Raw genomic sequence first — 11,982 nt, forward strand, 5'->3', positions numbered from 1 at the left:
TAGAAGTTAAACATACACTTACCATATGATCAGACAGTTCCACCCCTGGGGTACTTGTTCAAGTGGAATGAAAACATATGCCCACCCAAAGACTTGTACACAAGTATTCATAGCATGTTTATTCATAATAGTCAAACTGTGGAACCATTCCAAGTTTCATCAACAGGAGAATGAATAAACAAATTATGGGTATGTATTATTCATATAATGCAGTGCTACTCAGCAATAAAAATGAATGAAATGCCAATATACACAACACGAATGAACCTCACAGATAGTACGTTAAACCAAAGAAACCAGACACAGAAGAGTCCATACTCTGTATCATTCCATTTCTACGGTAATAGAAATCAACGGTTGCTTGAGATGGGGGAGGGCCTCGTTGACTGCAAAGGGGCAAGAGGGCACTTTTTGGGGTGGTGGAAATGCTCTTTTCTTGTTTGGAGTGCTTATTACACAGATATATACATTTGTCTAAACTTCCCAAATGTAAATTTAAATTTTCTATTTTATTGAATGTACTTTATGCCTCAATGAAATTATTTTAAGTTGGTTTTTTTTTTAAAGAAGTCTGGATTAGCTGTTTCCACCACATAAGCTTTACAGATACATTTTTCAGTCCTCATTTTACTTTTAGTTAAGTAGCTAAATGTTCATTCAGGTCTGAAGAGGGCATTCAGCTTTTTCGGGGCTCCAAGGCCCCGTCATGCTGAGCAGACTGTAACCTCTCGGGCTGTCTCGTGTGTCCTGTATAGGTGACATCTGCTCCCCATGCTGGATAAATGAGAACTGAGGGCAGTGGGTGTCCCTCAGTGGTGCTGAATTTGCTCATAATAATCATATCTTTGCAGGTCAACTTCTTCTTTCTGCTGAACATTGTCCGGGTGCTGGTGAAGAAACTGAAGGAAACCCCGGAGGCGGAATCGCACAGGTACCTGAAGGCGGTGAGGGCCACTCTGGTCCTCGTCCCCCTGCTGGGGGTCCAGTTTGTCGTCCTTCCCTGGAGGCCTTCCAACCCGCAACTTGGCCGAGTCTATGACTACGTGATGCACTCTCTGATTCACTTCCAGGTAAGGAAACTGATGGTGTATTTATTCAACTACTTGCTCAGCTAGTTGGTACAGGGGCAACAGTTTTCTGGGGCTCCACTGTGGTTAGAATGACACTTGAGAACATATGGTCCCTGGAAGGAAGACGGCTCCTCCCTGCCTCTCCCACTGTCTGCTTTCCGTGTTTCCATTCACTTGGCCTCAGGTCCGAAGCCTCATTGAAGGCATAGTGCTAGGTACTTGGAAAGCAAGCTGGGACACACAATAGAATCCTAACAAGAAACGGGCATTTCTAATGAATATTCTTGTAGTGAAGCACTGAATGTGAGTGGTGGTCACTGTTCATCAAGCCTCGACTTGCTGTTACCATAGTGAAATGTTCCTCTCCGGGCTATTTGTATTGATTACTAAACAACACGCTGCACACAGAAATAACTTCAACTCGATTTTCCCCTCTTTTTAGGGATTCTTCGTTGCCGTGATCTACTGCTTCTGCAACCACGAGGTAAGCGTGCACGTCACATAATCCCATCACTCGTCTGTAGAAAGCCAGCTCTTTCCAGTTTCCAGACGGCCTCTGCGCACTTTTCATTTGCTTTCCCTTCTGCAGTTGACCTTACAGGGTTTCAGGACTCGTTGTGTCCAGTTGGCACTGGTTCAGCACCTTCTTTTCCAGTTGCATGGTGCCAGCGTCATGCTACTTATTTGACATTTTGAAAGTCACCCTGAAGTTAAGACTTAAAAAGGAATAAATAATTTGTTATCTGAGCATTTAGATCAATAAAATCTAGAGATCCACATGGCCAGTGTTTCAAGGGTTTTTTAGCTACTTTCTTCTAATGATATCTTTGTAAAACAAAAGTGGAACTGCTTAAATTTGTACCAAAGAACTTCTAGGCCTTCAGGGAACATGATTTGGAAGCGCCCTCATTTTTCAGGTGAGAAATCTAAACTCCAGAAAGATCACATGGCTTGCCCAGTCACTGTATAATCAGGACTAGAACCCAAATTTCCTGATTCCCAATTAAATGGACTAAATCTTCCACTGCAGGCATTATGTCTATGATTCTTTCCTGAAGCTTCATTAGTACACTTTGAGTTATATACCTTATAATTTTTAATGTAAAAGTATTTGTGATCATTTTAAATCAGTTCCTATTAAGAATAATTTTATATACCAAGGCAAATTACATTTTGTTAAGAGATCAACATATTCTTATTACTAACTGGAAAATAATTGTTTTCTAACCAGTATCGCTTGATATTTAATGGATTTTCCAGTCTTTTTATTTCTTCAGGTAAACAATATTCAGTGAGCACCTATAATATTTTATAGCTCTGTGACTGCTTGCTCATCTCCAACCCTGAAACTGCAAGGTCATTATTGTTCTTTTTCTCCCTTTTAATTAGTACATTCTGTTCTTTCCTTCCTTCATCCATCAACTCATTCCCTAATCAAACAAAAATATATTGTGCAGTCCCTATTACTAGGGACTACACTGAAAGCCTCAGATAGAAATGAAAAGACATCCTTCATTGCCAGCTATGAAAGTGTCCCTTTTTTTTTTTTAACAAGAATAATAAAAACTAATAAATAAATAGGGCTTAGGTCACCCCATCTTTATATCAATTCCTGTGAATGTATATCCCTCCCTTTTGAATTGGTTCAGATGGCATACAAAATAAATGTTTTCATCTAAAATAATATCTATATAGAGCTAATATAAAAATCAGGTTCAGGAAGGGCATACCTTGAAAACACGAGAGGATTGTATACATTTGTAAAAAATACTTCAATATTGATTGTGTCTTAACCATGATGTGGTCTTAGAAGTGTCAGGCACAATAAGCAAGCCCAGAGGTACCCCTCACAATCAAAAGTCTCTAGTTTGAGTATGTTATTTCTGCTTTTGGAAGTAAACATCTCCATTTTAATTAAAACCATGTTACTGGGGGAATGTACAAGTGTGACATTTCTAATAATATAGAAGTTGTGTACTGTGCCAAAGGCAGTATTGCAGTCACAGGGGTGTAGGCATCTGGGCCTCAGCTGGGCCTTCTGGGAGCATACGGTCTGACAGCACTGCAATAGGCAGCGCTCATCCACGCAGGAAGGTATCTCCAGCTGCATCTGAGACAGGGTTGTGAGCAGGCTTTGTCTGGCTGAACGTTACATTTTAGCAGAGATCGAGGGGGTAATACATCAATTCTACAATAAAGATAAAGGTTTTAATGTTTATTTATTATCCATGTGTTATCAGTGGTTCCTCCTATAGAAATGGATTAGGTAGTCAATGGGTAGACCAGAAGCAGGAAAGGAATGTTAAGAATTACAGTACTAGGAAACAGGAGATGAGTGCCCGCTTCTGTATCAGACATTTCCTACTACTCTTCCAAGCGTGTGGACACTGACCATCCAAACACTTTTCCAAGTATCCCTCTATGACGGGGAAACGCAAAGGGTCTCTACACTTCTCTCTCCCCTTGTTCTTGGGGGAGTAGAAGGGCCCTGCACTTACCACTTACGCTCCCTGGTGCCACATCCTGTGTGTTCTCTATACTGTGGCTATTAGTAAAGTTCTGCTTTCAGACCAGTAAGGTTATCACTTCATATGTGGAGATATGTTTTTCTATTTAGAAATTCTTTCACTCAGTAAAACTTGGTTTTCAAAAATATGGTCTTCCTAGAGACTCAAGAAAGTGAGCTTTGGGCTCAAAGCTAAGCAATGATTTCTTTGTTCTAGACCAGGGCACTCAAACTTAAGGATGCATGAGTCACTGAGAAAGTTTGTTAAACCACAGATTGCTGGGTCTCTACCAGCAGGTTCCTATTCAGTAGGATAGGTATGGGACCTGAGAATTTGCATTTCTGACAAGTTCCCAAGTGATGCAGCTGGTCTTCAGGAGACCCACTTCAAGGACCACTGCTCTAGACAAAATCTTCTTTGTTCAAGCAGTGAGTGACCCTGACTTAATGAGGGAGATGCAGGGGAATGTTATTTAAGAAATACAGTTGTTAAGTATTTTCAAAGTCTTTAACCTTATTATGGATGGCACTTGTTTATTTTTGTCTTTTACAACAAGAAAGCATCCTCAAAGTTAGGGAAGTAGATAGTGAAAAAGAATTAGAAAGCCCTGCTCTTGTAATCATCAAGTACCCAATTACCTCAAACTGTACAGCATATGAATGGGTTCTGTAAGGTAAATATTCTATAAACTAGACTAGTAGAGACACAGCTGATGCGTCCTCCAAAACGGTGAAAAAAGGATCAGCGACAACTCTGAATAATATTCATAAGTTATTCCTCAGCATGTAATTAATAAGGCTTAACAGGGATCCAGCTCTGAAAAGTCATATAAAAACATGAGAAGCATGCAATTACTTTCCAACTTCCAAGGGAACCTAAGGTATTTTTAAAACTCATGCTTTTTCATTTTAAGTTCAGACTTCAGGAGGGCTGTTGGGCTGGGGTGACAGCATGTGAAGGGGTCAAGGAGCAAGTCTTAAAATCACTTTGTTCACTGACTCAGAACTCCTGGGACAAATCCCACTTTCCATTCAGCAGCTCATAACTGTACGTGCTTATGATGAACTTAACAGGAAAACAAAGGCCAAAGACAAAAACATCCAAATCCGACCACGAAGAATCCAACCTGATTTTCTTTCTTTCCTTTTTTTTTTTTAAACAAATAGAAACCAGAGGCCCAAATATTACCAACCTTATGCAGCTGGTTAATAATAAAGCCAGGTGTAATAATTAAGTCCTCAAACCCTCAGACCAGGGCTCCATTTTTAAAAGTTGGCAATAAATATATTGACATAATCAGGGAAATGGGAAGTGATCTGTGTTCATTGTTTTTATAATGAACAATGAATTTATATAATTCAAAACTTGGTATATATTACACTCATCCCATCAGCAACTCCTAACCTTTCAGGTGCTCTTCAGGAGCAACGAAAGTCTCCCTGTTTTTTTCAAACAGATTCAATGCCCATATTCTTGTGATCAAAGCAGTATTGGGCTCAACCTGTGGTATTGTTGGAGATAATTGCCCTTATTAAACTGTAATTAGTGAAGTGTCTTTCACAGGCTGCTAAGGGCCTGTTCTTACACGTGTGGTTGACAAATTGAAGCAGATCGCCATCTCCACACAAAGGGACAGGTTATGGTTCTGGGAGACAATTATTGAAGGGTATGAACATTTCTCTCATCATTTTTAAAATTAAAACAGACTTCAGACCCTTCAGCCTCATGCTGGATACTTCACTAATATGTATGGACACTCCAGTGGAGTCTATTTTAAAAGGACAGATGAGGTGAAATAAAGACTTCCTTTTTTTTTCTTTTTCTTTTTCTTTTTTTCCTGCTGGGTCCCATCTGCTTTAGATGCCTGTAAACATCTGTGTAAGTTTTAGCTCTAAAGACAATGTTGGTATTTAAGAGATGCTGAATCCACAGGAACTACCAGTTCCCTTTGTCTGGGGACCTCGCTTCTCCAAAATATACTGAGCCAGTATATTTCCTAATTCCTCAACAGGGTATTTGATAGTTCCTAGATTATAAACCTGGCATTTAAGGACCTATGTTTAATAGACAGTACAACCCAAATAAAGTATTGCCATCTCTTTGCTAGTCTCAACAGGAAAATACATTGTCAAGAAATTTAAAGTCCAAAGGAGAATTGGAAAGCAGTTTAAATATTTACTAGATTCTTGATGAGGTGCTAAAGGAGAAATTTCACTGCATGGCAGAAAGTAAAATTTACTCATGTTTTACCTGAATGTATAACTCAGTCGGGACGTGCTTTCCCAGACACATCCAGCTTGTGGTTCCATATCAGTCCTTTCTGATATCATCAGTCTAGTCTCTCTTCAGTTCTGTAGCTCTCCCTTCTGTACAGATTGCAAAGCAAAAGCCCAGGAACTAGACAGGGAAACAAAGAACCTTCCTGGGGAGTGAAGCAGAGGACAGAGTGAGTGGTAGAAGGAGTCTGAACTAAATATTCATTAATACCTGTAATAAATCCATTTGTATTTGAAAATATATCCCTAGGGTGATCTTCCCACCAAAAGTATTTTCTTTCCTTTTCCCAAAAGATCCAGCCACCCCTCTCCCCAGCGCAAATCACAAAGTGAAGAAGACTTCCATTTGCATGAGCATCAGGTACTTCACAGGAAATGACAAGCCTCGGCTGGAGAGGACGCTTTGCGGGGCCCTAGGTTAGAATACGAGACAGCTGAACACGAGATCCGGAACTATGTAATTAAGAGCTCTTCTTACTTTCTTAGCACCACCACCCTCCAAATTATATAGGTAGGGTTCCTGCCCTTAAGGATTTCACAGTACAGGAGGAGAGCGAGACAAAGCAAAACATCAGACTGTCCAGTAGGCAGAGCAGTGACGACCTGTGGACAGGTGCAACACACACGGAGAGGAGGCCCCTGACTCTTGCAGTAGGGGCCGAGAAAAGTCTCGTGGGGATGACAGCAGAGTTCAGTCCTGAAAGAGGCCTTTTTTACTTGATGTAGGACGGGAGAAAGGCATTCCTAGCAGAGGGATCAGAGTGAGCAGAGGCCTGATGGGAAGAAACATTATAGCTGGTGGGGAGAGACATGCAGTTTATTACTTTTGGACAATTAAGGTTGAGGCAGTAAGTGGCTAAGAACCACTTTGGCAGAGAGATGAGCCAACTCAGGGGGAAGCAGTGGAATGGTGGGGCCTTCCCACCCCTCCCAGGGACAGCATCTCTGTGCTCGGTGTCCAAGTGCCCTTGCTGGGCTCGATACCCCTCGTACGTGTGCCTGGCCGAGTTACTGAAATGGTTGGGTAAATAGCTAAAGGACAAAAATCATCAGGCCAAGACTTCGGATCACTTTTGATGTGGCTTAAATTCTGTCTTTTGAAGAAAACAAGCCTGATGGCGTTGAGCCTGTCTGGAGCACGTCACCTCACGGCTATTTTGAATGGCAGTAGCAGAGTGCAAGAAACCAAAATGCGTCAGGGAGCACATGGCTTAGATTAGAAAGAGTAAAAGGACTTAACCTTCCCGACTTTGTCTTCTCCATGTGTCTCAGCCTCAAGACAGAAATGTCTCAAAGGATTCACAAACTAGCCAGTACTCAGCTGCTCAGCCCCAGATGCAGGTCAACAGCCTTGGCTGGCTGTCTTTGCGGCTCCACCTCTTCCTGTCCTCCAGTCCCGCCTTTTCTCTCCAGCCACATTACAGCTTCTATGTGTACCTCTTCTTAGCACTGTGCTCAGAAAACCACAGGGGGCAAAACACTTGCATGAATCAATTTTCAACTGGTAAACAGCTCTAATAAAGAAAGGGGCCAGACAGAGGAGTCTGAAAGTGTACGATAATCATAGAGGAGTTACTTGACATGCAAATCCAGCCACATTGACTAGAAAATCCTTAGGAGTCAGCGTGGAGGAGAGAAGAGGAGGGGACTTACTGCTGTGCACCGCCTCCACGAGAGGTGATTTCAATAACCTCAACAGATCTTACCGACAGCTCTTTGAATCAGCGTTATGACCCCCTTTTCACAGAGGATAAAACGTAAAGAAAAAACATGCAGCGAACAAACCGGGACGCAGACCTGAAGAGCACAGTGCCTGGAGCGTTTGCCCAGATGCTCGATGCTGTCGTCCCGTCACGGGCACAGAAACAAATCCTAGGTTCAGTTCAGCTCTAAACTTAACGCTCAGCCCGGTACAGTGTACACTGCGGCCACGCGCCACGGGGAGGAGCCGAGGGCTTACCTGGGCTGGTGGCTCCACCTCCTTCCGGTTGTCTGTCCGTGGACACGCATAACCTCAGCCCCCCTTTGTGGAGTGTAGAGTAGTCCTTCTCCTAGGGCTGCTGTGAGGACTGAGTAACTTGTTATTAATCAAGGGCTTGGCGCATGGAACATGGTAGCGGCTAAAGCTGCTCACGCCACCCTCTGTCCCCCGGATGTCCTCTGTGGATGTGGAGTTCAGCTGCGTGGCTCACAGCCCACCCTGGCATTCCAAATTTTTGCCTTTGTCTCTTTTAAGTAAAATTAGATATAAAGTTCTTTGCAGTCAAGTACTCATCACTTCCAAAAAACAAACAGAAAAACAGCGAGTTGCCTCCGTAATTTGGAAAGACTAGTATTCCAAATTGTCAGATGACCAAATTACTCTGCTTGCCGTTTGTCACCTTGAACTTCACAGCTGCTTTGCTGTGTGAAGGTAAACCTCTCCAGCTACAAGTTTCATACCTTCTTGATTTGCTTTGCAGTGAATCACTTTACTGTTTTGCCTTTTCTCGTGCAAAAGTCTTAATATTATGAGACAAGTACTAATAGTACCTCAACTTTAGTACCTTCTCTTCTTGTGTTCAATATAGATTTTATCACATTTTTAAAGCAAGTTTGGTAAGTTTGCTTACATATTAGCAGTCTTTCAATACAAAGCAATTGCAATTTTATTCTTAAAACTTCAGCCACTAACCAGAGTTTTATCAGGCACACCCCACCTCAAGCCACATTGGATAAAGGAAAATCAACAGTATGAGACCATTATCATAAAATTCAGAACTGTGTTATGATTTTCATATATATTTTCATGACCACTACTGTGTAGATTTAGATGGATAGCTTCTGCCATATCAGAGGTAGTAGCAGATAAAAAGGTTTCAAAATCTATCTCCCCAATATTATGTGTATGCCATATTGAATGTGAAACCAAATCAGATTTTATTCATTGACTATAAGAGCTAATGAGGAAACCTTTGCTCAGAATAGCAAATAACCCTGCCAGTGGTAGCTAAGGCAAGAACTCAGTTCTCCAATTTGCAGATTCTTCTGCCAAGATGGTACATTCTACAGCCAGAGCGCATAGACCAGAATTAGAATGCAGCCTCCTCTAACCTCTGATGAGCTCCAAGAACTGCACTCATGAACGCGGCTCAAAGTCATTTCTGACACGTCTGAGAATGCATGGCTCCCTTTTCTCTTCCAGGTCCAGGATGCCCTGCTGCGTCAGTGGAGACAGTTTAGAGCCCAGCGCTCCGGGGGCCGCCGCTCCAACCGCGCCACCTCCAGTGCTCCTGCTGCTGCAGCCCTCGCCGAGGCTGGCGACATCCCTGTCTACATCTGCCACCAGGAGCCGAGGAACGAGCCCGCCAACGACCCCGGCGAGGAGGGGGCTGAGGCCATCCCCATGGAAGTGATTGAGCAGCAGGAGTCATCCGCTTGAATGTGACGCAAATACAACATCGTGATCACTGACCCCTCACCTCCTGGGAGCAAGACAGACCATGCATTTAAAGTGATTTCCATCCTCCCAGGAGCGAACATCTCATTTGTGAGAATTATTAAGTGAATTTGTCCATTGTGAACCTGAAGAAAGTTTTACTTGGTACTTTTGCTATGGGAGACAGTTTAGGAATGGAGTCTCCCTCTATAATATTTGTGAACTCCTGTGAATTCCATCTTTCATCCAGGATTGAGCTACAAATGTCACAGAAATGCAAGCAAAGTATACAAGTAAAACGTGATCAAATTGACCTAGTTTCAGATACAGGGTGCTCCTTGTTAATCTTGAGCCATTTATACCTTTGAAAAAATTAAAACCACTGTCAATATTTTTCTTTTTAACTCTAAACTTTGAATTAGACTATTTCAGTATTTGGCTATGGATCTGATTTTTAATTTTTTTTTTAATTTCAATCAATTCTGATGTTACTCAGATGTTTTTACCATCCACACAATGTAAACCGCACAAATTACATGACCTCTGCAAGACAAAGTGGATTTCTAATACTGAGGTGACTGAGTGTGTGGAGAAGAAGTCCTGCATTTGGCAGGAAGATGTAATGATTTGAATGAAAAAGAAATTGAGTCAGTTTGCTCAAAACATTAGATGGGCCAGTTTGTTCATGGATTTATTAAGGTCATAGGCTCAGCTTGGTTTTGGATAATCCCGTGTATTGGGCAGGTCCCAATGCTGTGAGGAATTAGCCTTTGTGTTGCATGTGCTTCAGTCGCTCACATTTACCAACTGGGAGGTCACGAAGACTCCATCACTAAATTTTTCACAAAACTGCCAAAAATGTAATTCCTAGTGGAAGAGAATACTCCCTTTAAAGAGAGTTCTCGGCTTTCCTAAACTCCAGGATTTATAAAGCAAATCACTCCAAGGTTTATAAAGCAGATTACCTCTTGCCCTTGGGTGCTATCTAGCAGTAAAGGATAAATTTGTTTGAGACTGGTAATTAAAAGACTCCACGTAAGTCCATTAACTGCTTTCTGCCCAGCTTCAAAGCTTAACAAGATCTCAGCCTTTTCCAGGAAGATTCAGTAGGACTAATTAGAAGTCAGTTTGTAGTTGACCTCTTGTTTGCTGCTATTAGTGAAACAGGAGGAGGAAAAATGTGACTGCTACAAGTTTAACTATATACCAATTCATTTAAAATAAAAGTAGAGTTCCTCATTAGAATCCAAGATTAGATTCCCCTACCTCTCTTTACTTCCTTCAATATAAAGTCTTCAAAAATCCCTGAATACACCGATGTCATTCCTGGCCCTTGAAGCTAATTTGTGAATTTGCAACTGTAATCAGCTACCGTGATTTAATTTGTATGCTGAATGAGGAGACACATTGGAACCCATCACATCTCAAGTCTCATCTATGTCATCTTGTGCCACTGCCTTTCAGAAAATGATCTAGTTTTGGAAAGACACAAAAATTGATTTGTTCTGGTGACGTATTTAGCGCACCTAAAGAGAATTATATTCTTTCAGAGAAAATGTATTTTGGATACTAAAGTAGTTTAAGTCTCCTTTACTGAATGTAAGGGAGGATTTGAAAAGAAGGTATTTTTCCAAACACAGTGTTTATGTAGTGCTGTTTCTATTTTGTTTACAAACATGGAAAACAGAGTACTTGCGGCAGCTCTCGCACCAGCGTGACAACGCACTGCTGACGTGTCCTAGATGCTCTTGTGCTAATGTGTAGTAGCGGCTGGAGACAACCAAACAGCTTACCCTAGAACTGCGCACAGTGCCAAAAGTGTGACACGCTTACGCTCTATCCATGTGTGAATTAATAAAGAGAATTAATAAAGCAAAAAGTTGTGTGTGTGCGTATTTTTCTAGAGAAATACATTCTTCGTCTTTTCGTTCATTTACCTCGTCTCCTGCTCATTCCATATTCTGTTTCCTTTCAGCCAAGGGACACTTGCTTGCACTGCAAGAGGGGAAAGATAATCCAAAAATACAGGTTAGAAAAGCATATGCAAAAACATCAAGGTTATTACCTTTGTCAGTGTAACGAACCGTCTTCAGTCTTCATTTTGACTACAAACTCCAAAGCACAGTTCCCATACCCTTGTTAGTGCAAAAACACACAAAACTGTCAGTCTGTATTGTGTAAGTCGGGGAAGCACAGCAAAGAGATCCAGGACAAGAACATATCACATTCTTCTATGGTTCTTGGTTTGTTTTTTGGTTTTTTTCATCATTGTGGGACTAGGCTTGAACTGTCCACCATCACATCAGGTCATTAGAATTGTTACAATCACTGATTTCTAAGTTAGTTTCTGAGACTAAGGCCAGATGAAAGGCAACTAATTATATATCATCAGAATGTATAAGGGCCACTGTTGGAAAGATTTCCAGATCTGGAAAGCATGAGATGGGAAAAATGAGGGTTCAGTGAGAACTGGGACGGCTTAATAAAGGAGACCAGGAGCAACGGGTAATGGTTCCTAGAGGAGGGAAAGATGTTGGAAAAGAAATGACAGAAATGCCACCATCATGGAGCTCCAGCCCTTCTCATTGCTTCCTTCATTCATTATCACTGATCCAATAGACGTTTCAGACACCTTTCGTTTGCCCAAACAATGAATATTTGTGAACAGTAGCCATTCTGACAAAGTTTCTTTGTGTCAATGGTAAAAATCA

The 11,982-nt window shown here is 41.6% G+C and overlaps 1 protein-coding gene and 1 long non-coding RNA gene across 4 annotated transcripts in view; one reads left to right on the plus strand and one right to left on the minus strand.

Moving 5' to 3' along the window:
* The window catches only part of CALCR (calcitonin receptor), a 95,714-nt gene extending 84,564 nt beyond the window's left edge, over nt 1-11,150 (plus strand). Inside the window, exons 12-14 of the mRNA XM_010979670.3 lie at nt 852-1,070; nt 1,513-1,554; nt 9,038-11,150. Coding sequence (XP_010977972.1) covers nt 852-1,070; nt 1,513-1,554; nt 9,038-9,274 — 498 coding nt within the window. The 3' untranslated portion in view covers nt 9,275-11,150. The remainder of the gene's footprint in view (nt 1-851; nt 1,071-1,512; nt 1,555-9,037) is intronic.
* Nucleotides 105-9,042, minus strand: LOC135321699 (uncharacterized). Of its 3 annotated transcripts, none has more exons than XR_010381697.1 (3): nt 7,814-9,042; nt 5,828-7,302; nt 105-1,786 (listed from the first exon to the last, which is right to left on the minus strand). It is a non-coding gene; the product is annotated as an uncharacterized LOC135321699 (long non-coding RNA). The 3 variants fall into 3 exon arrangements; XR_010381696.1 differs by having other exon boundaries at nt 5,828-5,999; nt 7,094-9,042; XR_010381695.1 differs by having other exon boundaries at nt 5,828-9,042.
* Nucleotides 11,151-11,982: the final 832 nt, after the last annotated feature.

This window comes from Camelus dromedarius, chromosome 7 (genome assembly GCF_036321535.1).
Source record: "Camelus dromedarius isolate mCamDro1 chromosome 7, mCamDro1.pat, whole genome shotgun sequence".
NCBI lineage: Eukaryota > Metazoa > Chordata > Mammalia > Artiodactyla > Camelidae > Camelus > Camelus dromedarius.